This window comes from Aureococcus anophagefferens, assembly GCF_000186865.1.
Source record: "Aureococcus anophagefferens unplaced genomic scaffold AURANscaffold_12, whole genome shotgun sequence".
Classification (NCBI taxonomy): domain Eukaryota; class Pelagophyceae; order Pelagomonadales; family Pelagomonadaceae; genus Aureococcus; species Aureococcus anophagefferens.
The window spans coordinates 393,494-416,600 of NW_008705572.1; the positions used below are offsets into that span (position 1 = coordinate 393,494).

At 72.0% G+C, this 23,107-nt stretch overlaps 6 protein-coding genes across 6 annotated transcripts; 2 read left to right on the top strand and 4 right to left on the bottom strand.

Moving 5' to 3' along the window:
* Window positions 1-577: 577 nt before the first annotated feature.
* AURANDRAFT_64876 (hypothetical protein) lies at window positions 578-2,017 on the top strand (the record flags this gene model as incomplete). The annotated part of the gene is made up of 1 exon (XM_009039614.1): window positions 578-2,017. One exon carries the CDS (start codon window positions 578-580, stop codon window positions 2,015-2,017), a length of 1,440 nt encoding a protein of 479 aa, XP_009037862.1.
* A 510-nt stretch (window positions 2,018-2,527) lies between these two features.
* Window positions 2,528-3,130, bottom strand: AURANDRAFT_64877 (hypothetical protein; the record flags this gene model as incomplete). The annotated part of the gene is made up of 1 exon (XM_009039829.1): window positions 2,528-3,130. The coding sequence occupies one exon, from the start codon at window positions 3,128-3,130 to the stop codon at window positions 2,528-2,530; it is 603 nt and encodes a 200-aa protein (XP_009038077.1).
* A 2,484-nt stretch (window positions 3,131-5,614) lies between these two features.
* AURANDRAFT_28033 (hypothetical protein) lies at window positions 5,615-6,283 on the bottom strand (the record flags this gene model as incomplete). Its single annotated transcript, XM_009039828.1, has 1 exon — window positions 5,615-6,283. The coding sequence occupies one exon, from the start codon at window positions 6,281-6,283 to the stop codon at window positions 5,615-5,617; it is 669 nt and encodes a 222-aa protein (XP_009038076.1).
* Window positions 6,284-11,436: 5,153 nt separating this feature from the next.
* On the bottom strand, window positions 11,437-12,204 carry AURANDRAFT_13204 (hypothetical protein; the record flags this gene model as incomplete). The annotated part of the gene is made up of 1 exon (XM_009039827.1): window positions 11,437-12,204. A coding segment is annotated over one exon (768 nt), but the record flags the coding sequence as incomplete, so codon positions are not given.
* Window positions 12,205-12,416: 212 nt separating this feature from the next.
* AURANDRAFT_8954 (hypothetical protein) lies at window positions 12,417-12,767 on the top strand (the record flags this gene model as incomplete). The annotated part of the gene is made up of 1 exon (XM_009039615.1): window positions 12,417-12,767. A coding segment is annotated over one exon (351 nt), but the record flags the coding sequence as incomplete, so codon positions are not given.
* A 5,836-nt stretch (window positions 12,768-18,603) lies between these two features.
* AURANDRAFT_69835 (hypothetical protein) lies at window positions 18,604-19,831 on the bottom strand (the record flags this gene model as incomplete). Its single annotated transcript, XM_009039826.1, has 3 exons — window positions 18,604-19,168; window positions 19,233-19,440; window positions 19,720-19,831. 3 exons carry the CDS (start codon window positions 19,789-19,791, stop codon window positions 18,696-18,698), a joined length of 753 nt encoding a protein of 250 aa, XP_009038074.1.
* Window positions 19,832-23,107: the final 3,276 nt, after the last annotated feature.

The following is a 23,107-nucleotide window of genomic DNA, read 5'->3' on the forward strand; positions in this document are numbered from 1 at the left end:
CTGTAAAACGCGGAGCGCCGCGCGTGATGCAGCGACGCCGTCCAGTTCCGCGCGAGGAGCGGGTCGACGCGGTGGTTCAGCCGGAAGCCGTGCGGCTTGTCCACGGCGAACTCCCAGCCCCGCACGACGGCGAGGTTGCGGTGCGCCGCCGCGAGCGCCTCGACCGACGACGACGCGTCGTCGACGACCGCCTGCCACGTCGCCCAGGCGCGGCTCACGTTCCAGGCCGCGAACTCCGCGACGCCGCGCTCCACGAGCGCCGCGTCGCGCGCCGCGGAGGCAAACGACAGCAGCAGCAGCAGCAGCAGCATCCTAGCTCATGTATGAATACTAAGCACCATCATAGCCGGGGGGCAGCGTGTGCAAGCTGGAGTGCTTGAGGCCAGCATTGACTTTGTAAGAGAGGGCATGGCTCTAAACCCTCGATTCAAAACGCTGCGATGTTGAGCTGACGGCTGCCATGCAACGACTGCGTTTCGCAGCATAGCCAGAGCGGCCGCGCGGCCATCGAGTTCGGCGATCTGCTCGTCGGCGTGAACCGAGCATAAACCAAAGCCAGCGGCGCGACGACAGCTACATGCAAAGCCAGCGGCGCGACGAATCGTCGGACGACGACGAGGCCTGGCGCGTCGCGAAGCCCAAGATCAAGTCCGCAAAAAAGCGCACGCCCTTGCAGCGCGAGACCTTCTACGAGGGCGCGCACGGCGACGCGGCGCTCGCGGCCTGGCGCGAGGAGAGCGCGGCGCTCGAGGCGCGCGTCGAGGAGGCGCGCGCGGCCCGCGCGCTCGGCTCCGCGACAATCTTCGCGAAGCAGGCCTGGGCGCTCGAGGTCGCGGACATCCTCGCCGGCCGCGGCGCGCCGGAGGCCTTCGCCGACGACCGCGAGGGCTTCGCGCGGCGGAGCGCCGCGCGCGCGGACTACGCGTTCTACGGCGTCGACGCCGGCAACCCCGTCCGCCTCTGGGCGGAAGAGATCGGCTCCGAGGGCCAGCGGCGCTACGTCGTCGCCCACGACCATGCGTTCCGCGACCTCTACGACAGGAGCGACGCGCGCCACTACTACGAGCTGATCCGCGAGGCGACGCCGTGCCGCGCGTATTTCGACCTGGAGTTCGCCGTGGCGGGCAACGAGGCGCTCGACGGCGACGACGCGACGCGCGCGTGGCTGGCGACGTTCGCCGACGCGGTGGAGAAGGCCTTCTACGCGCCGACGCAATTGTTCCGCGAGCACGCCGCCGCCGCGGACGCGCTGGGCTTCTACGACCTCTGCCCCGACCTTGACGTGCAGCTGCGCCTCGAGCTCGACGGGTCCCCGGACCTCGACGCCGCGATCCCGCGCTTCGAGGCCGCGGCGGCCGCGGCGGACGCGGACGAGGCGGCGCTCTACGAGCATCTGGCGGGCGTCTGCCGGCGGCGCCGCGGCGAGCCCTTCTCGGCCGTCGACCACGTCGACGGCGTGCTCCAGCTCGACGCGTCGACGGACAGCAAGTTCTCGCGCCACTGCACCTTCGCGCTGCCCGACGGCGCGCTCTTTGCCGACGCCGTGGCTCTGGGCGGCTTCGTCCGCGGCGTTTTAGCGGCCTCGCCGAAGCTCCGCGTCGTCCGGGGAAGCGACGGCGGCCTCGAGACGATCGTCGACGCGTCCGTCTACTCGCGGAATCGCCTCTTCCGCCTCTGCGGCTCGACGAAGCGCGGCAAGCAGCGGCCTCTCGTGGTTTTGCCCCGGGGCGCGCTCGCCGCGAACGCCGGCGACGACGTCCTGCCCGAGGCGTCGCTCGTCGTGCCGCTCGCGCCGGCGGCGCGGCTCCTCCTCGCGCGCGACGGCGAAGCGCCGCCGCCGGAGCCCGCCGACGCGCGGCGCCGCAGCGCGCCGCAGCCGCGGCCCCTGCCCCTGCGCGAGCGGCCGTCGGTGCTCGCCGAGGGCCGCCTGCCGAGCCGGTTCCCGGGCAGGACAAGAGAGCGAAATTCCCAACTTCAAAGGCTCCTATCTCGGCCGTTTTCCACTCGTTTCGGCTGATTTTTGGACGAGCGATCATCTCTCGGAACGGTCTCGAAGCGTGGATGCTTTTCCCGGAACGCGCGCGCGCGGAACACTCACATTGAAGCGACGTTGAATCACTCTTGTGCTGCCCAGGCCGGTTCCCGGCCGTCGACGCGGCGGTGCTCGCGGCGCGGCCGGGCGCGCAGGTCCGCAAGTGGGAGCGGTCGCGCGGCGCGGCGGCGAACGAGGGCGTGCTGTCCTACCACCTGGCGAAGAACCGCTTCTGCGAGAACGTCGGCCGCGAGCACAGGTCGAACAACATCATGCTCTGCGTGGACCTCGCGACGTCGACGTGGCACCAGCGCTGCTTCGACGAGGGCTGCCGCGGCTTCCGCAGCGGCGAGCGGCCCCTGCCCGATGCCGCGGCGGGCGAGATCTACGACGTCCTCCTCGACGAGGCGACGCGCGACGCGGAGGTCGAGGACCGCGCGAAGCGGCGGCGGACCGCGCCGACGTAACTCTGTACAATGTGTGATTAGAGGGCGCCTACGTCGCCTTGGGACAGAAGGCGGCCTTGGACGGGGCCCCGGCGCGGCGGCGCCGCGCCGCAAGACATCGCCAGAGGAGGCCGTCGAGCTGCGAGAAGAGGACCGGCAGCACGACGAGGCGCACCAGGTACGCCTGGGCGCAGGTGCCGAACTCGCCCGGCGCGCGGACGTCGCAGATGGACCCCTGGTGGCCGAGGAAGACGGAGTGGATGCCGAAGCCCGCGCGCGTCGCGGCGACCTCCGCGACGACGACGAGCGGCCACGCGCCGAAGCCGCGGCGGCCGAGCCAGACGCCGAGCATCGACGGGATCATGTCGAAGACGGAGTTGACGACGGAGTCGCCCATGTACTGGCCCGGCGCGTAGGTCGAGAAGGCGACCTCGACGACGTTCTCCCAGAACTCCCAGAGCACGAAGAGGAAGCCGATCTTCCACGCGGCGACGGACCGCGGCGCGTGCGTGACCGCGCCGAGCGCGAAGCCCCAGATCGCGTGCGAGAAGTTCCACTGGTCGAAGACGTGCTGGTCCATGTGGATCGAGCCCTCCTCGTAGATGATGGGGGAGAAGGTGCAGCCGCACGAGCAGCCCCAAGAGTGCCACATGCTATGCTGCGAAAACCGACGGATTCTTGTGCTGTGTTGGACGACGAGCGGCGCCGCGCTGGACCGAAGGTTAGCACGACTTCAGCAGCGATTGAAGGCAACGCGCGCCCGCACGACTTAGTAGCCAACGACCGTCGCAGCGGCTCAGGAATTCACGTCCATTGCCTTGTCAGGCGCCGCTGCAATTTTTTTTTTTCGCCATGTTTTCGCCACAGGCGCGCGGGAGCGCCTCGCCTCGACAGACGCTCGCAGCTAGCGACGCCTCACGCCTCGATAGACGCTCGCAGCTTGGCGACGACGCCTCGCGCCTGGACAGACGCTCGCTATGCCTGTTTTGTCTGACAGCGACTCGGAATACGAAGCGTCGTCGTCGGAGGACGAGAGCAACCATCACAACGATGCCGAGGACGAGTCGGACTCGGAGGACGGGTACCAACCCCCAAGTAGAACCGTCGCAAAGGCCGAGAAAAAGAGGAGGGGAAAGGCCATGCTGATCTTCTCAGTCTTATTCATATTCAGCAAGCTCGCGTTTGAGCTCGGGCCCCGTCGGCACATCGGTTGGGCCGTCGTACGGTTTCTTCTCTTCGCCCTACAATTTCTCCTCGTGTCGGATTGCGTCCCCGACGGAAGTAAATGGGTGTCCCTCAGCTATATCGCTTGGCGCTTCAGAGCTTGGAAGATATTTACCTTACTTAAGCTCGACGCGCGGAGGTTAATTATGTTTTCGACGCGAGTTTGCGTCGCGGCAAAGCACTTGATTCGTTGCGAGATGATGATCAAGACGGAATGGTGGCTACCTGATATCCTCGCAAACTCTATGTGGCTGTTTTTCTTCGTCTTGTTCATGCATGCAACGATAAATACTGCGATCATCTGCATCAAGGAGGCTCTCGATCATATCTTGAGGACGCTCCAAGACCCCGTGCGCCGCAACAGCATGGCCCGCCGCGTCATGCGCGCGCGCGGCCGCCTCCAAATGCGGTACGACAAGTTCGCCCCGACCCCCGGGGAGTTCGACTTCGATCCCTCTTCCTAATTTAGTTTCGGAACCTCGCCACGACAACCACCGCGAGCGCGACTCCCGCCAAAACGAGCGCCGCCCCGCCCGGCCTCCGCAGCCGCCGCTCCGCGGGCTCGAGGACCGCCGCGGCGTCGTCGAAGCCCGCGGCGCGGGCGACCTGGGCCGGCGTGCGGCCCGAGGCGTCGGGCGCGAGCGCCGCGCGGAGGTCCGCGCGCGCCGCCGCGGCCTCGCGGAGGAGCCAGCCGAGCGCCTTCGCGCGGCCGCGCTGCGCGGCCTTGTGGAAGACCGTGTGGCCCTGGGCCTGGGCCCGCCCCAGGGCGTCGCGCCAGGCGGGCGCGCCGACGCGGCCCCTGAGCCACGCGAGCGCGGGCTCCGGGTCGTCGCCCATCGCCGCCCAGTGCGCGTCGTCGCAGCGCCAGTCGTTCGCGTCCTCGAGCACGCGCGCGCCCGCGGCGTGCAATAACTCGCAGCAGTCGACGGCGCCCTTGTAGAGCGCGAGCATGAGCGGCGTCGTGCCGTCCGCGGACGGCTCAAAGTCCGCGTCGCCGCGTTCTAAGAGCAGCGCGACGTGGTCCGCGACGCCGTTGCGGCAGGCCCAGTGGAGCACGCTCCGCGAGCCGCGCTTGCCCTCGCGGCGCTCGCGGCGCGTCAGCGCGTCGACGTCGCGCGCGGGCACGACGTCGAGGAGCCACGCGAGCGCGCCGCCCGCGGTCCCGGCGGCCCAGTGATGCGCGCGGTAGCCGTGCGCGTCGCGGTGCGCGACGTCGACGCCCGTGAAGGCGCCCGACGCCCGGAGCGCGTCCAGCGTCGCGACGTCGCCGTCGCGCGCCGCCGCGCACGCCGCGGGCACGCGCCGCTTCGCCGCGGCGGCCGCCGCCCAGCCCTCGGCGTCCGTCCGCGCGCCGGACCGCGCGCCCGCGGCGTCCGCGGCGACGACGGCCGCGGCTTTTTCGGCCGCCGTCGCGTCGCCGTGGGCCGCGTCGAGGTGCATCTGCAGGCCGCGGCCCCGCGCGAAGCGCTTCTGGCGCCGGGCGCTGCAGAGGGGGCACCGGACCCAGCCCGCCGTCGCGCCGCGGCCCATGACCGCGTTCGACTCCGTCGAGCCCGTCGCGCGCCGCGCCTCCATGGCCGCGAAGGCGTCCATTCTCAAGTAGAGTATTTGCTACCGTGCCTTTGCAAAGACGCGCGCTGCGGCGCTGATCGATGCCAGGGCGCAAGCAATTGCGCAAGCCATCGCAAAAGGCAAGCAAAAGGCACTCTGGCTGCAATGAGGCACGTTGAACCTCCATGAGAGAGCCCGATGGCAACGACGGGCGAGCAACCGCACCGGCGGCCGAAACAACCACCGGACAACTTTGCATCGGGGCTCTAGTCTCGGCGGCGCGCGAGACGGGGCGGCCGCGGGGTCGCGGCCGGGGGATGAGGGCCGCCCCCGACGGAGGCGGCGGCGGACCGCCGCCCGCCTAGGCGAGGACCTCGTTGGTCGTCTTCGAGAGGAGGACGCACTTGCCGCCGGCGGCCTCGATCTTCGACTGCGCGCTCTGCGTGAACGCGTGCGCCTTGACCGTGAGGCCCTCGGGCAGCGGCACGTCGTCGGAGGCGGAGCCGACGACCTTGAGGATGTCCTGCTTGGCCTTGGTCACGAGGCCCTTCTCCATCAAGGCCGCGTAGTCGACCTCGCTGTTGGGCTCGAGCGTCGAGAGCTGGCCGAGCTTGATGAGCGAGAAGACCTCGTTCGTGTGGCCGGGGCCCGTCGGGCGGCCGACGAGCTTGGGCAGGCGCCGGTAGAGGGGCGTCTGGCCGCCCTCGAAGCCCGCGCGCGTGGGCCGGCCGGACCGCGACTTCTGGCCGCGCATGCCGAAGCCGCACGTCGCGCCCTGCCCCGCGCTGATGCCGCGGCCCTTGCGCGTCTTCCGCTTCGTGGCCCCGGGCGCGCTCCGGATGTTGTCCACGCGGAACTCGAAGGCGTCGACGCCCGCCTCCTCGACGGACTCCCGCCGTTTCCAGTCGTAGAGCTTCATCGACAGCGCCGAGCCGCGCGTCGTCGCGACGCGCGCCGTGATCACGGGGCCCGCCTTGTGCACGAGGCCGCTGGCCACGGCGAGCACGCTCAGGAGCGCGAGACGGCACATGTTACACCTGCGGGTGGGAGTCGGTGAGGGGGGCGGCGCGCTCGGCGAAAGGCGGCGCGCTCTCCCCGTCGGCGGCTCCGCGCGCGGCCCCCACGGAGCGGCGACGGGACGGTGCTTCCGCAGCAGCCCGGGCTTCGGCCACCGCCCGGAGCGGGTCCGAGGACCGTCGCTCCGCGCGGCCGTCGCGGCAGGCGAGCAGAATCGCGCCGCGGACAAAAACGTGGTCGCCGAAGCGCCGAAGGGGCTCTTTGGGCCGCGGTTTCGCCCGCGCACGCTGCGCCACGTCTTCCGCCGTCCATTCATGGGTCCCGTCACGCATCGTCGCCCCCGTGGCTCTCTCCTCCCCCCCCAAATGACGCCGCTTCATCACCTCTCGCCGCAACACGCACGGACGGCCTCTTCAACTTTCAGTCCGCGGGGCTCAGCGTTCGCGACCGAGGCTCGAACCGACCTGCGAACCGAGCGCGCACGGGTACGTAGCGGCCCGGTGCGCGCCAGCCGCTCGAGGCGTCTTTCGAGTCGCCCACAACTCGTCCGACGCCGTCCCCCAACTCCCAACCCAAATAACCACAATACCTTTCTTACACAGTCCACCCTCACGGCGGCGTCGGCACATAGGTCGACAGCATGTGGGCGACGCCGACGCCCTCGCCGCCGAGCAGCTCGTCGATGGCGTTCGCCGCGCGCGGCTCGGGCACGCGGAGGACGGTCGTGTCGGCCGGCGTCGGCGCGGGCACGGGCGTCGGCATGGGCGCGACGGGCGCGAGGGCCGGAGCCGCGGCGAAGTCGTCCTCGGGCTCGACGATCGCGGGGTCGTCGGGCTCGACGACCGCGACGGGCGCGTCGGGCGGCACGACGGCGACGACGGACGCCGCCGCGGCGGCGGCGTCGGCCTCGCGCTGGGCGGCGAGCAGGTTCGCGTGGGGCGCGGCGGCGGCGGGGCCGACGTTGAGCCGCGGCGCGCCGAGGTCCGCGAGGTTCGCGTGCGGGTGCGGGAGCGGGCTCGCGGCCGCGACGACGGCGCCCGAGAGGCTCGGCACGAGGTCGATGGGCGCCGGCGGGGCCGCCCGGAGCTTGTCCGCCGGCGACCGCGCGGGCGGCCGCGCGTCCTCGCCCTCGACGCACCAGCCGAAGACGCCGAGCTGGTTGAGGCCGTTGATGAAGCAGTTCTGGCGGATGGACGCCTTGCCGACGACGGGCTCCAGGGCCTCGTTGCGGAACTTCTTCGACGCCTCCGTCTTCGGGTTCCGCAGGTCCTCGGCGAGGAGCGCGGGGTCCTCGCCGTCGTCGATGAGCGCCTGGACGTCCGGGAAGAAGGCCGGGTCCGACGCGAACTTGTCGCGCAGGGCGCCGACGTGGACCTTGCCCTTGTCGGCCCGCACGAGCTTGCCGCGGCACCAGCTCGCGGCCGCCTCGAGCCACTTGGGCGGGCCCCGCGGGCCGCCGTCGTCGCCCTCGCGCTTCCGCTTCGGCGGCCGCGCCTTCTTCTTGCGGCCGCCGCCCTTGAGGGCGTCGGCGCCGGTGATCTTGGGCCTGCCGTCCGCGCGGGGCACGCGCTGGAGGTTCCGCCACTTGTCTTTCAGGTTGACGCACGACCGGCCCTCGTCGCCCGTCGCCGGGTCGCCCTTGAAGCCGCACTGGTCGCGGATCTTCGCCCAGGACCCGGCGCCGTGCTGGAGCACGCCCTGGCGGAGCCGCTCCTCCTCGGGCTCCGACCAGGGCCGCCGCTTCTTCTTGTCCGACGGCGGCGCCGCGGGCACCGCGGACAGGTCCACGAGCGGCGGCGCCACCGCGGCGGCGGCGGGTCCGAGGGGCAGACCCGCGCCCAGCGGCGGCAGCACGGGCGGCGGCGCGACGGGCGGGTCGGGCTCGACGACGACGGGCGCGAGCGCCGCTTCGGGAAGCACATGGCCCGCGAGGATCGTCGAGTCCTCGACGAACCCGCCGACGAGCGCCGCGGCTTGGTAGAGGTCCTGTTGCATCAGGTGCCTCGTCACGAGCACGACGAATGTCGTTAGCTGGCAGGTCCGAAACTATTTCCAGTTGCGCCCGCCGACGACGCCGAGTCCGGCGGGTTAGCTTTATGTCGCCGAGGGGTTAGCCTCTCCTCAACATCCCCATCAACATCGACGCCGAGCCAGCGGGGCAGCGTTTCGGGTGCATTTTGAAGCGTCTCAGGGTGTGGGGGCTGGCGGCGGCGACGCGGCTCCGAACGCCGACGCCGCGGCCAAGGCAGTAGCCGACGCCGCCAAGGCCGAAATAGCGAAAAACCGCCACGACGAGGCAGCCATGGCCAGCAAGTACATCCACGAGCTCGATCTCCTGTTTTGCGCCGTCGAACCGGTCGACGACGTGCCGGTGCTGCCGCAGGACCCGCAGCTGCTCGTCAAGGTCGACGACCCCGCGGCGCGACCGTTGACGCCGCCGCAGCCGCGGCCGCCCGCGGGCTCGCGGCCGCCGAAGTCGCCGAGCCTCGTCGACATCGACGCGCCCGAGGACGGCGGCGCGCCGAGGCCAACAAGCTTGTTGCGGCCCGAGCGGAAGCGGTCCTTCAGCAAGTGGGCCGAGAAGCTGCCGGAGATCGACAGCGCGGGCGGGCCCGGCGACCGGCCGCCCGCGCGGCGCGAGTCGCGCCTCGCGCGGCCGACGTCGCCGCCGAGGAAGGAGAGTGTGCAGTCCGCGCTGCTCATGGTCCTCTGCGCGAACAACGACCCCCGCGACCCGCCCGCCGCGCCGCCGGCGGAGTTCGACCCCGTCGTCACGTCCTACAGCATCGACGCCTACGACGACGAGGTCGAGGCGCGCGCGTCGCCGACGCACGGGCAGACGGCCTTCGTGCAGACGCCGCCGGAGCGCGCGCCGTCGCCCATCGCCTTCGCGCTCGCCGACGACGACCCGGAGGCGCCGCGGCACCGCCGCGTGCGCCTCGAGGCGCTGCTGCGCGCCGGCGGCCGCGAAGCCGCCGCGCCGCCGCCGGACGAGAGCTGGACGGGCTTCTCCTGGGGCTACGAGGACGAGCGGCCGCCGCCCGAGCCGGAGACGCCGCCCGTGGCCGTCGTCGCCGACGTAAACGGCGACGACCCGCGCTCTTTCCGCCTCTTCGACGCGAGCGGCGCGGTGGCGATCGACCGCGTCGAGACGCTCGCGGCGGCCTGGCGCTGCCGCGTCGACGGCGACGCCGCGTTCCTCGACGTCTGGGCGCGGGGCTGCCCGCGCGGCGCGGCGCCGTACCCCTGCTCGAGTCGCGCGTGCGTCGACGATCCGAAACACCGTAGGCGCCGCGACGACGACGGGTATCGCGGCGCGGGGCCCGACCGCGAGCGGCACCTCCGCGCGGACGCGCCGCCCTGCGACTGGAGCCTGGAGTGGCGGCCGCGGCGCGGCTTCTCCGACGGCGACGCGCGGCGGGCCATGCACGCGGTCGCCGCGGCGCTCGCGTTCGCGCGCGGCGCCGCGCGGCGGCTCGCGCGCGACGCCGCGGACCCGCGCGGCGCGTCCAAGGTCCGCGTCGCGGGCCACGTCGAGGACGACGACGCTCTGGCCGCGGCGCCGGCGCCGGCGCGGCCCGACGAGACGCCCTTCAAGGTGCAGCAGCTCCGCCGCGAGAGCCTGGCCCAGGTCTCGGGCGCGGACGCGGCGAGTTGGTCCGCGTCCTTCGCGCCCTACTCGTCCTGGAAGAGCCTCGAGGACCAGGCGTTGGGGCTCATGCTCCGGCCCCTGCGGGCCACCTACGACGTCGGCGACCTGGGCCCCGCGCGCTTCGACTTCCTGGGCAAATCGATCGCGCGCCGCGACTTCGTCGTCGTCAACGGCCGGGGCCAGCGGCTCCGCGCGAGCCGCTGGGCCGCGGACGACGCGCCGCCGGCCGCGCCGACGGTGCTGTGCCTCCACGGGAACCAGAGCTCGCGCGTCGAGGGCCTCCACTACCTCGCGCTCGTCCTCGAGCTCGGCTGCGCTCTCGTGGCCGTCGACTGCGCGGGCAGCGGCAAATCCGACGGCGACAAAGTGAGCCTGGGCCTGCGCGAGGCGGCGGACGCGTCGGACGTCGTCGACGCGTTGTACGCGACGCACGGCACGCCGCCGGAGAAGATCGTCGTCTGGGGCCGGTCCATGGGCGCGTCCGCGGCGCTCCTGTGCGCCGCGGACCACCAGCCGGGCCTGGCGGGCCTCATTTTAGACTCGCCCTTCGCGTCGCTCGTCAAGCTCGTCAATGATCTCACGAAGCACGCCGCGCGGTCCAGGGCGAACCCGGACGGGAAGTCGACCTTCGCGTCGCTCGTCGACGGCGCCGCGGACGTCGCCGCGGACGCGCTGATCCGCGTCGTCCGCGCGCGCCTCGTCCACGTCGCGGGCTTCGCCGTCGACGACGTCGTCCCCGAGGACCGCGCCGCCGCCGTCGACGCGCCGGGCGGCGTGTTGTTGATCGCGGGCGACCGGGACGCGATCGTGCCGCCGAAGCGCAACGCGGCGCCGATCCTCGCGGCGCTCGACGCGCGGCCGGGCCGCGCGGGCGACGCGACGCTCGTGCGCTGCGAGCGCGCGGGCCACGACGGCTGCCGGCCGCTCGCCGTCTACCGCGCGGCGCGGCGCCACCTCGCAAACGCGCTCGCGCTCGACGCGAGCGCCGCGGACCTCGCGGACCTCATCACCGTCGCGCCGGCGCCGGACGACGCGCCGCGCCACGTCTACCTCGCCGTGCCCTGGCAGATCCACGCGGCCCTCGAGAAGAAGCGCCTCGCCCAGACCAGCCACGCGGCGCCGGGGCCCGTGCCGGACCGCCGCGAGTCCGCGGACCACCTCCTCGCGGAGATCTCGCGCATCCAGCGCGAGCTCGAGTCCATCCAGGGCGGCGAGGCCTAACCTTAGTTTTTTATGTCACGGGGCCCCACCTGCGAGTCTTAGTTCACGAGCCGCAGGGCGCGGAGCAGCTTCGTGAGGACGTGCTCCGCCACGCCGAGGGACACGGCGATGCCCAGGGCCCAGAGGGACCCGAGCTTCGAGAGGGGCGGCCGCGGCATCGCCGACGCGATGGCGAAGGTCAGATAGTCGTGGGCCTTCTCGAGGGCCCGCTGGTAGGCGTAGCTCTCGTGGCTCAGGCGGCCGTAGTGCGTGAAGCCCGCGTTGTAGTCGCGCGCGTTCGCGTCGAGCGCCGCGACCGCCGCGAGGTCGGCCGCGTCGAGCTCGTAGGAGAGGAGGTCGAAGTTCTCCGCCGCGTGGTTCCGCGACATGGGGATGGGGAACACGCCCGTCTGGTGGCACCACTTGAGGGCGATCTGCGTCGGCGTCTTGCCGCGTTTCTCCGCGATCGCCGCGAGCGCCGGCGATTCGACGAGCTCGGGCCGCCGCTTGTGGAGCGGGTTGTAGGCGCTCAGCGCGATGCGCTCCCTCTGGCAATAGGCGACGAGGGCGCCCTGCTGGCAGCGGGGGTGGCGCTCGATCTGGTTGACGACGGGCCGGACGTCGCACGCGGCGAGCAGCACCTCGAGGTGCTTGACCTCGAAGTTGGACACGCCGATGCTGCGGACCTTGCCCTCGGCCTGGAGCGCCTCGAGCGCGGCCCAGGCCGCGCGCAGGTCCAGCGCCAGGTCCGGCGCCGTCATGTAGTTGGGCATGAGGCCAAAGGGCATGTGGAGCAGGAGGCAGTCGAGGTAGTCCGTCCGCAGGTCCCGGAGGCACTCCTCGCAGGCCGCGCGCGGGTCGCGCATGTGGCGCGTCCAGATCTTCGTCGTGAGGAAGACGTCGGACCGCCCCAGGGACGCGTCGGCCTTGAAGCGCTCCTCGAAGAAGGCGCCGAGCAGGGCGTGGTTGCCGTAGAGCATGGCCAGGTCGAAGTGGCGGTAGCCGGCGTCGAGGGCGCCGCCGATGGCCTCCATGTCCCAGGTGTTCATGGTGCCGAAGCACTGCGTGGGCATGGCCACGCCCGCCGCCTCGATGCATGCTCCCAGGGGGGCAGCCATCAGCCACAGACAGAAAGGGCAGCACCTTCACCGTGTCGACGATGCCGAGGCAGCCCGCGACGACGACGATGGTGTATCGGATCCTGGCGCTCGCGCTGCTGCCCGGCACCTTCGGCAAGGTCATCTCGAACTCGCTCTTCCTCGCGGAGAACGCGCAGCTGCCCGGCTGGACGACGACGGCGTCGGGCCTCCAGTACAAGGTGCTGAAATCCGGGACCGGGCCCGCGGCGTCGCCGTCGGCGCGCGTCGTCGCGACCTACACGGCGCGCCTCCCGCACAACGGCCAGGAGCTCCCGCCGGGCACGCCCCTGCACCGGCGCGAAAAGCCGACGACGCCGGCCTACGGCGCGCCGGCGCTCGTGCCGAACCGCGTCATGAAGGGCCTCGCGGAGGCGCTCGGCCTCATGCGCGCGGGCGACGCGTGGGAGCTCGTCGTGCCGCCGAAGCTCGCCTACGGCGCCGCCGGGTCCGGCACGGCCGTGCCGCCGAACGCCATCCTGCTCTGGACCGTGGAGGTCGCCGAGGTCCGCGACGGGTCCGCCGCGGCCCGCGCGGTCGCCGTCGGCCTCGCGGCGCTCCTCGTCCTGCGGAGATACACCTAAAAAGAGCGCTTTAGCACCAGCGGTCGTCCGTGGGCGCCTCGTCCGTCGTCGGCGCCGGGGCGGCGTAGGCCGGGTTCTCGGCCTTGCGGTCGAGGTAGAGGAGGTGGGCCTCGACGGCCTCGTACGCGCGCTGGACCGCGTGGAACTTGCCCGTCCACTTGCGCTGGTCGTCCTTGGGCAGGTCGTCGAAGTTGGGCGGCCGCTTGTCCGGGTGGTAATGGAGCACGAGGCGCCGCCAGTTCTGGCGGAGCACGTTCGCGTGCTCGCCGTCGGCCTCGAACTCGCCGAGGAGCGCGCCGTCGACCTCGAGCGTGGAGAACGCGTCCGCGAGGGGCACCTCCTTGGTCCAGGCGAAGTAGCGCGGGCCGTGCTCCTCGAAGGGGTCGTCGCCCGGCAGGGGGCCGTCCCGGAAGCGGTCGTGCGCGGGCTTGCCGTCGTCCTCGGACACGAACGACGGCGCGGCCTTGTTCATCAGAAAGTGGCCGTCCATGAAGCCGTGGAGCAGCTCCGACGTGTGGATCGTCTTGCAGTAGTCCATGGCCATCATCATCTCGCCGTTGCGAAGCATGGGGTCCGCGCCGAGCTCCTCGCAGAGCGCCTGCACGAGCTCGTAGTGCTCCGACGCCGCGGCCGCCATCAGCGGCGTCTTGTCCCAGCACCGCGCGTTGACGTCCGCGCCGTGGCGCACGAGGAGCTCCGCGGTCGACGGCGACCCCTGGGCGTCGTCGCAGCAGCAGAGCTGGAGCGCGGACATGCAGTAGTAGTTGCGCTCGTTGAGGTGCTGGGGCCGCACGCACGGCGCCTTCAAAATCTCCTTCAACACGAGCGTCCGCCCCGCGATGGCCGCCTCCATGATCGGCGTCGTGTACTCGGCGTCCAGCGCGAGGACCATGGCGCCGTCGCCGATGGCCGCGAGCTGGGCGCAGAGCCGCGAGTCGCCGCGGCTCACGGCGTTGTGGAGCAGCGTGCGGCCCTTGTCGTCGACGCACGCGAGCGCGTTCGTGACGCTGTCGACGGTGTTGAGCCACCGCGTCGCCGCGGCGCGCACCTCGAGGTAGGGCGCCTCGGGCGTCTTCAGCAGCTCGTGGACGCGGTCGCCGAGCGTCGCCAGCGCCGCGTTCGTGCACGGCGGCGGCGGCGCGTAGCGGTCCTTGGCGATGAGGCCCGTCTCCTCGCTCAGGCCCCGGGGCATCGGCGGGCTCGCGACGATCTCGCCGCCGGACCCGAACAAAGCCGGATTCTCCGGCGCGTCCTTCAAAGCCGGGTCCGGGGGCTTGCCCTCGAGGAGGGGCGTCACCTCCTCGCGCCACCACTTGCCCGACGTGTAGTGGACGCCCGCGACGAAGAGCTCCGCGATCTTATCCGCGCGCTTCTTCGACAGGTGCAGGATGACGCGGCCGACCTTCTCGTTGCCCTCGATGCGCGCGCCGTCGACGGCGCAGCAGCGCATCATGAAGGGGTCGATGGGCCGGTCGTACTTGTCCTTGCCCTTCTTCTTGTTGTACGCGTCCACGAACGGGCCGATGAGCGCCTCGCGCACGTGGCGCCCGAACCACTTCGGGTTCACCGTGATCTTCAGCGTGAGGTGCATGGCCTCGTCGTGGTGGTCCTTGAAGTGGACGAGGCACGCGATGCCGCGCGTCAGCGCCGTCGACTTGGGCGCGTCGGCCGCGGCGCCGGCGTCGGGCTTCTTGTCCGCGTCCGCCGCCATCGCTGCGCGTTTCCTGCCGTGCGAGACTCGTCCGCGATGCACGTCTCGCCCGGCGCCCCGGCCTAGAGCACGTTTCCGCGCGAGAAAACGTCGCGACCTCGCGGCTGCCGAAGCGCGACGCTGGCCACAGCTCTTGTGGAGACAGCAGCATCACCAGCACCATCCAGGACAACATGAGCTATTAGGGCCGCCGCTCGCGGGCTGCCCGACGATGGCGCGCAAGCGAAGCAAAAAGGCCCCGGAGCCGAAGGCCGGCGGCGCGTCCCCGGCCCCCCTGCGGCTCCTCTTCGTCGCCGGCGTCGCCGCGCTCGCCTTCGCGGCCCAGCTCTACTTGAAGACCGCGGCCGTCGAGGTGCGCGCCGCGGCGGCGGACCGGGAGCTCATGGCGCGCGTCGCGGCGCCGGCGTCGGCGCCGGGCCAGTTCGACCGGGCCATCGCGTGGTGCAGCCAGCACTGGGACACGACGGCGAGCAAGATCGCGGAGCTGCAGCTCGAGAATCTGAAGCGCGACGCCGGCGACGGCGGCGCGGCGGCGACGGTCGCGAACCTCATGATCCGGGCCACGGAGCAGGACATGCGGTCGTCGAACTGGTCCGCGACGTCGGCCATCGCCGCGCCGTCGGCCCTGGCGACCAAGTACCGCGACGTGCTCAGCAGCGCGGCCGCGCTCCTCCGGACGGCCGCGATTCCCGACAACGAGACGCTCCCGGGCCACCACGGCGCCCACTACTCCCTCGCCCTCGTCTACAAGCTCTACCCGTCCCTCGCCGCCCACGGCGCGGACCCCGGCGCCGTCGCCGACGCCGGCGCGGCCCACCTCTGCGCCGCGCAGCGCGCCACCGTCGCGACGATCGCCGCGGAGCACCGGCCGGCCGCGGGCATCCCCCTGGCGAAGCGCGTCCGCGACGCCTGCGCGCGCGTGGACCTCGTGCGCGACTGGCACGCGGCGCCGCGCGTGTCTCTGGAGCCGACGGCGGCCGACGACCGCGTCTTCGTCGCGACGATCGTCGCGCCTCCGAACGGGTCGCTCGCGGTCCAGGGCCTCGACGCGCTGCTCCACGACCTGCCCATCGGCGACCCGGGGCCCGACGAGTTCGAGGACGACTTCCAACCCCGGGACTGCGCCATCTACGCCGGGCCGAGCCGCTGCTACCCCGCGCTCTTCCGCCAGTTCGACAACAGGCACGTCGAGGCGCGGCCGCGGACCCTGGAACTCGACGCGTTCGCCTACGTCGACGGCTTCAGCGGGAGCTCCTACTACCACTGGCTCGTGGAGACGCTGCCGAAGCTGCTCCTGCTCGGCGACGAGCTCGACGCGCGGGGGCTGCGGAACGTGCCGCTCCTGCTGCCGTCGGGCGGCCCGTTCATCGAGGCGACGATGCAGCTCGCGGGCCGCGACGCCTTCCGGCCCTTCGGCACGCTCCACAAGCGCGACGCGGCCCTCGTGGTGACGGGCACGCAGGCGACGACGGTGACCTGGGACCCGGCGCCGGGCGTCCACGGCGGCGCGGGCGCGGTGCTCCGGCCGCTGCCGAGCCTGCTGCGCCGCGCGCGCGCCGCGCTCCTCCCCGCGGACCCGGCGCGGCGGGCGACGCGCGTCGTCCTCGTCGGCCGGGGGCCGGCGGAGTCGCGCGCCTTCGGCAACCAGGAGGCGCTCATGGCCGCGCTCGCGCACGTCGCGTCGCAGCGGAATTTGGACTTCACGCTCTTCGAGGGCGCGGCCACGCCCATGCGCGACACCGTGGACCTCTTCGCGTCGGCGGCGCTCGTCGTCGGCGTCCACGGCGCGGGCCTCGCGAACTGCCTCTTCATGGCGCCGGGCGCGGCCGTCCTCGAGCTCGCGCTCCCGGAGTCGGAGTTCGGCGAGTACGGCGCCATGGCCGCGGCGCTGGGCCTCGCCTACGCCGCGTCGCCCCTGCCCCACTCGAACTTCGAGGCGCGCGCCTGGCCCCGGCCGTCGAACGTCGCCGCCGCGGCCGCGACGCTCCTCGACGCGTAGGGCGGCCCGTTACCGCGCGGGGGCCGCGACGAGCGCCAGGGTCGCGGGGGGGTCGCCGCCGGCGACGAAGTGGCGCAGCGCGGCCGCGGTCAGCTCGGGCTGCTCGTAGGGCAGGCACGCGCGCGCGCCGGGGACCACGAACGAGTCCGCGGGGCGCGGCAGCCGCGCGAGCGCCGCCGCCGTGCGGTTCGCCGGGTCGAAGGCTCCGGGGAAGTCGCCGCGGATGATCTGCGTCGGCGCGTCGAGCGCGTCGAGGACGGCGCCGCGGTCGTCGCGCCACGCGCCGCCGCCGGGGATCGTGCCGCAGAGGTAGGCGAGCGTCGCGAAGCGGCCCCGCGAGTCCCGGGCCGCCGCGACACTGGTCGACCCAGGCGTCGTCGCACTCGCCCGCGAAGAGGTTCTTGTCCGTGAAGGCGCGGATGCGCGCGCCGCGCTTCCCTCGCAATCGGCGAAAGAAGAGATTGCCCACGGGCGAAGAAGAGATTGCCCAGGCGATCCGCTGGATCCGCCGCGACGCGCGCGGCGTCGGCGGTCCCGGCGGCGGCGCGCCCGCCTTCTTGGCCATCCACGGCTCGTCGGCGTCGTCGCAGACGAAGCGCAGCGGCGGCGGCGACAGGAGCGACACGCCCGCGATCGTGTCCCGGCCGCCGAGGCGCCACATCTCGAGCGCGCAGGGCAGGAGGCCGCCCTGGACGACGAGCGTGCACGGCCGGCCGACCTCGTCGCGCACGTACGCGTCGAGCTGCCGCGCCCAGACCTCGGGGCCGTAGAACTTGCGCGGCTTCGGCGCCGCGGTCCCCGTGCCGAGGAGGTCCGGCGCGTGCGTCGCCGCGCCGCCGTCCCAGACCCGCTGGAACTTAATCCAGAAGGCGCGGTCGATGCCCACGCCGACCGGCGGGATGAGCACGAGCGGCGGCAGCGACGCGTCGCCGTCGGTGATGGTCGTGTCGTAGCGCTGCTTCTCGAACGTCACCGTGCGCGTCGTGCCGACGGACAGCGCGTGCGCCGCGGTCAGGAGCGGCAGCAAGCGTAGCATGCCAGTGGACATTTGCGCTAGCCCGAGCAGCAATAGAGAGCTCATAGCTCGGAGAGTATTGTAACAGCCAGCAACTGCCGTGCACCGTCGGCCTCGGGCAGGCTTCCCCTGCTCGTGCTCGCTCTGTCTTCTGTGCTCACGATGATCCGCCATTTGCTGCTCCTCGTCGCCGGCGCGTCGGCGGCCGACAAGGTCAACGTGACCGCGTACTGCTCGAGCCTGTGAGGGCACTGCCGGGAGTCGGCTCTGGCTCTCGGCGAACACGTCTTTAGTGTGGAGGGGCTGCCCGACGTCGTCGATTACACGACCCACTTCATGGGCGACTGGACCGGCGCCGGCGCGTGCACGTCCCACCCAGCGTCCTGTGGCCGTGAAAAATCGTTACCGTCATGCTTGGTAGGTCCCACCACGGCTCGCAGTGCTGCTACGCCGACGCGGCCAACCTCGCCGCGGCCCACGTCGTGGACTCGGGCAAGTCGTGGGCCTTCACGCGCTGCATGTTCGCGAGCCAAAAGGCCCTCTGCCCGAAGACCTGGGACGACGGCAAGCAGGAGTGCGGCACGGAGGCCTACGACGCCGCGAGCTTTCGCAACGTGTCGGCGGCGTGCGCGGCGGCCGCGGGCTTCGCGGACGCCGAGGTCGCCAAGCTGGTGGACGCGGTCGGCGCGCTGGCGCCGGGCGACTGGGTCCACGACGCGCTCGTCGCGGACTACGCCTATACGACATCCCACAACCCGGGCAGCCCGCACCCGGGCTGGGTCGTCGTCGACGGCGAGTTCGTCGACTCCGGCAAGTACGACCCGGACGGAGAGGACTGGGCCAAGGCCGTCGTCGCCAAGGTCTGCGCGAGCTACGGCGGCGCGGCGCCCGCGGGCTGCTAGGGACCGCCATCGAGCACGCCGCCGCCCCGGCCGGCGAGGCAGAGCGCCCGGATGACGGCCGCGCGGGGAACTCCGCCTCGCGCGGCCCGACCGAGGGCGCGCCCGCCGTTCCGGGGCGGTCACGTCTAAGCGAACTTCCTGGATGGTCGGTTATTGGGGTGGGGCGAGAGGCCGAGAAGCTCCCCGGAGCCGGGGCCCGCGACGCGGTCCTCGCGGGTCGCGGCGCTCAGACGTCGCCGACCTGGCCGCCGCCCTCGGCGTTGCTCGCCTCGACGTCGACGGCGTTGTCGGACGTCCAGAGCGTGAGGTTGTCGCGGAGGAGCTGCATGATGAGCGTCGAGTCCTTGTAGGACTCCTCGGAGAGCGTGTCGAGCTCGGCGATCGCGTCGTCGAAGGCCTGCTTCGCGATGTGGCACGCGCGGTCCGGCGAGTTGAGGATCTCGTAGTAGAAGACGGAGAAGTTGAGGGCGAGGCCGAGGCGGATGGGGTGCGTCGGGGGCAGGTCCTTGTTCGCGATGCGCGACGCCTCCTGGTACGCGTCGAGCGCGTCGGACGACGACTTGTTCCGGACCTCGCTGGCCTGGAACTCGGCGAGGTAGCGGTGGTAGTCGCCCTTCATCTTGTAGTAGAAGACCTTGCCCTCGTCGCCGACGGAGTTGGGGATGAGCTGCGTCGCGATGATCTTGAGGATGTCCGCGCCTGCGGGTTTCGTCGCGTTTCGTTTTTTATGGGGGGGGTTCCGTTCGGGGGCGCCGCGGCGCGCAGATGGTCTCGAGCTCCGTCTCGATCTTCTTCTTGTAGGACGTGATCATCGCGGTCTTCTCCGAGTCGCTCTTCGCCTCGATAGAAGAGATCACGCGCCACGACGCGCGGCGGGAGCCGATGACGTTCTTGTACGCGACCGAGAGCAGGTTCCGCTCCTCGACGGAGAGCTCCTCCGAGTAGCCCGCGACGGTCTTCATGTGCTCGACCTACACGCATTTCGAGGGTTCTTGTCTTTGTTTTGTTTTTCGCGAGTTCGTCCCCGCCCCGGTTTTTTCGCGCGCGTCGTCGCGGCGCGCGGCGGCTCGGGCTCGGGCTTCGCCGGGGCGGGCTCGGACCCGCCGTGACGGGCTCGGGCCCGGCCCGCGAAACCCCCCCGCCGTCGACGAACGCGCACTCCTCGAGCGCGCGCCATCGGGGCCGTCGGGGGCGCCGTCGGCGCCCGCGTCTCGCGCCCCCGCCCCCCTCCCCCCCGGACGCGCACTCACCATCTCGTCGAAGCGCTCGGCCTGCTCCGCGAGCTTGGCCAGGTAGACGAGGTCATCGCGCTCCTTAACCATCGTGTTCGAGTCGGCTTGCGAGGCGGTGAGACGGCGCGCTGTCGAGCGCTCGAGCGAGGCGCGCGAAGCCGTCCAAGCCAGCCGCCGCCAGCCCGCGCCCGCACCGCTTCGCGCCGTACGCTTCCGCGATGGTGTCGCGCCGGTCCCTGCTCCTCGGCGCGGCGGCGCTCGCGACGGCCGCGGCGAAGGGCGAGGAGTCGCGGAGCGCCGACGGCGAGGTGCTCGAGGACCTGACGGGCAACCTGCTCGTGAACGGCGGCCCCGAGGTGGCGTCCATGGAGGGCTGGGACAACGTCGTCAACGGCGGCGACGGCTGGGCGGCCTACGTCGGGAACCTGACGACGTGCGAGACGGACGAGGACCCGGAATCGTGCGACGCGAATTTCAAGACGAGCTACCAGGCGTGCACGCGGTCGCAGATCGTGGCCCTGGAGGTGCCCGGCGTCGTCGACGCGGCGATGCTCGACTCGGGCACCGTCGCCGTCGTCGTCAGCGAGGAGGTGCGCGAGTTCTACGAGGTCGACAAGTTCTACATCAAGGCGGCGCTCTGCAGCGACGCGGCGTGCAAGCACAAGGTGGCGGTCTGGGACCCGTGCAAGGGCGTGTCCAAGGTGCCCACGGAGGAGAAGGCGCGCTGGTGCGAGACGCGCGGCGGCGTCGTCGACGGCTGGCACTCCCACGGCCACGCGTTCGGCGGCGAGGACGTCGCGCGGGGCGCGCGCTACGCGGAGTTCGCCGACGGCGGCGTCGACAGCGAGTACTGGACGGGCTACTGGGGGCCCTGGTTCCGCAACGCCCACGTCGCCGTCCACGCGTCGAACCACACCTTCGCGCCGACGGCGACGCCCTACCCGACCGCGCTCGCCGTGCCGTCGCCCGAGCCGACCGCGCCGCCGTCGACGGCCTACTGGAGCCACGACAACGACTACACCTACGGCGCCGGCGACTACGCCTACGCGACCTTCCCCACGCCCGCGCCCAAACCCCGCCACCACCGCACGCCCGCGCCGGTCGCCGCCGCCGCCGCGCCCGCGCCCGCGCCGCCGCCGGCCAAGTCGAAGACGAGCTCCTTCGTCTTCGCCTTCGGCGCCTTCGCCATCGTCGCCGGCTTCGGCCTCGGCTACGTCGCCCGCTGTCGGAAGCAGGACGAGCCCGCGCAGGGCCACGAGTACGCCATCGCCGGCACGACGCTCGAGGACGACGGCGTCGAGATGCACGGCCGCATGGTCTAGGGGGGACGGGTCCTGTGCGTAACTCGTCGAAGCGGAAGCGTTTGTTTTTCGGCCGCGGGCACTCGCGAGTCGCCGCGACCGCGACTCGCGAGACGCGCGCGCGTTGCTCGACCGCGAGACGACGCGCGCGCGTTGCTCGACCGCGAGACGCGCGCGTCGCCTACGGCGGAGCCGCCACTGACCGTGTTGCGGCGCTTGCGCCTCGATTTAGACGGCGTCGGAGCTCCCCTTTTGTGCAGCTCGGTGACCTTGCCAGCGTTTCGTTATATTAAGATCGCTGACCGGGAATTTCAATATCGCGGATGGTCTTCGCGGATGGTCTTGTGAAAGAGCAATTGACGGTCTTCACGCGTGGACGCGCGGGTAACTCGACCGCGATACGACAAAAAGCGATGGCCGGCGGCGCCGGCTCGCCGGCGGGCGCGACTTCAAGGTCGATCACGATCGACGGCGGCGATGGCTCGCCGGCGACGCCACGTATCTCGCTCCAGCCGTCGCTAAGCTCGTCGCCGTCGAACGGGTCCTTCTTCTGCGCGTCGAAGACGGAGCTCCGGGCGACGTGGAGCGGGCGCGCCATGACCGTGAAGGCGGGCATGACGCCGCCCGTCGGCGGCGGCGCGCTCGCCGCGAGCCCGGGGCTCCTCCCCGGCGGGCTCCTCGCGTCCCCGCGCGCGCCGTCGCCGGCGCCCCAGGACGTGCGGAAGACGACGCACGAGATGCCCGACTCGCTCCTCAACGACGGCTTCGTCATCGAGTCCTTCGACTACGCGGAGCTCGCGGACGTGAGCGTTCGGCCCGTCGGCGAGGGCGACCAGGCCGCGGTCCACTCGTGCGTCGTGCCCTTCGGCAAGTACGCGGGCCAGACCATGGCGCTCAAGGTGCTGCGGCCGGAGCTCGCGGCCAAAGAGGACGAGGTCCAGGCCTTCGTGCGCGAGGCGAACTTCCTCGCGCGGATCTCGCACCCGCACGTGCTCGGCATGCTCGGCTGCGGCACGACGGACGAGCGCCGGCCCTGCCTCGTCATCGACTGGGTCGAGAGCGACGTCGCGCGCGAGCTCAAGCTCGACCTCGTCGACTTCGACGCGGGCGCGCGCTGGGCCGTGCGCCGCGACTGGCCGTCGGCGGCGCGCGTCGCGCTCCTCCGGGACCTCGCGGCGACGCTCGCGTTCCTCCACGGCGGCGAGGCCATCCCGGGCACGGTCGTGCTCCACCGCGACCTCAAGCCTGCGAACCTCGGCCTCACGGCGGACCGGCGACTGAAGCTCCTCGACTTCGGCCTCGCCGTCGCGCTCGAGCGCACGGCCGCGAAGACGGCCGAGACCTACGAGCTCACGGGCGGCGCGGGCACGCGGCGCTACATGGCGCCCGAGGTCTGGCGCTCCGAGCCCTACGGCACGGCCGCCGACGTCTACGGCTTCGCGCTCGTCGCCTACGAGATCTGCAGCCTCTACGGCAAGCCCTACGCGGCCTACGACCCCAAGACCATGTACCGCAAGGTCATCGAGCACGGCAAGCGGCCCAAGCTGCCGCTGGACTGGCACTCCTGGCTCCTCGACCTGCTCCCCCGGGCCTGGGCGCCGGACCAGAAAGACCGCTGCGGCGCGGACCACGCGGCCAAGGTCCTCGCTCAGGTCCTCGGCGCCTGCGACGACCCCCTCGGCCAGGACCCGACAAGTAATCCCCGGCCATATTAATAAAACGATTTTATTAATTGGAGAACGGGATGCAGAGCCGGGATGCCTCGGGATATCCGGTGCATCCCGCGTTGGCCGATGCGCTGAGACGCGCGCAGGATGCAGCGTGAGTCGACGGGTTCGTGGTCTTTGGGCGGCATCAGCCAGTTCGACAGCGACGACGGCACCGAGCATGATGACTTCGAGGAGCTCGATGACTTCGAGGAGGCGGGCCTGGACGCCGGCGGCGCCGACCGGGATCGGGACGACGACATCGGTGGCGATGGCGACGGCGAGGGGTGGGCGCCTCTCGAGATCTGGCCCGCCGGCTTCGGCGAGGACGAGGAAGGCGCGGGCCCCGGATCCGCCGACGGCCAGGACGCTGCCGCGGCCGCGGCGGCGCCACCGGCG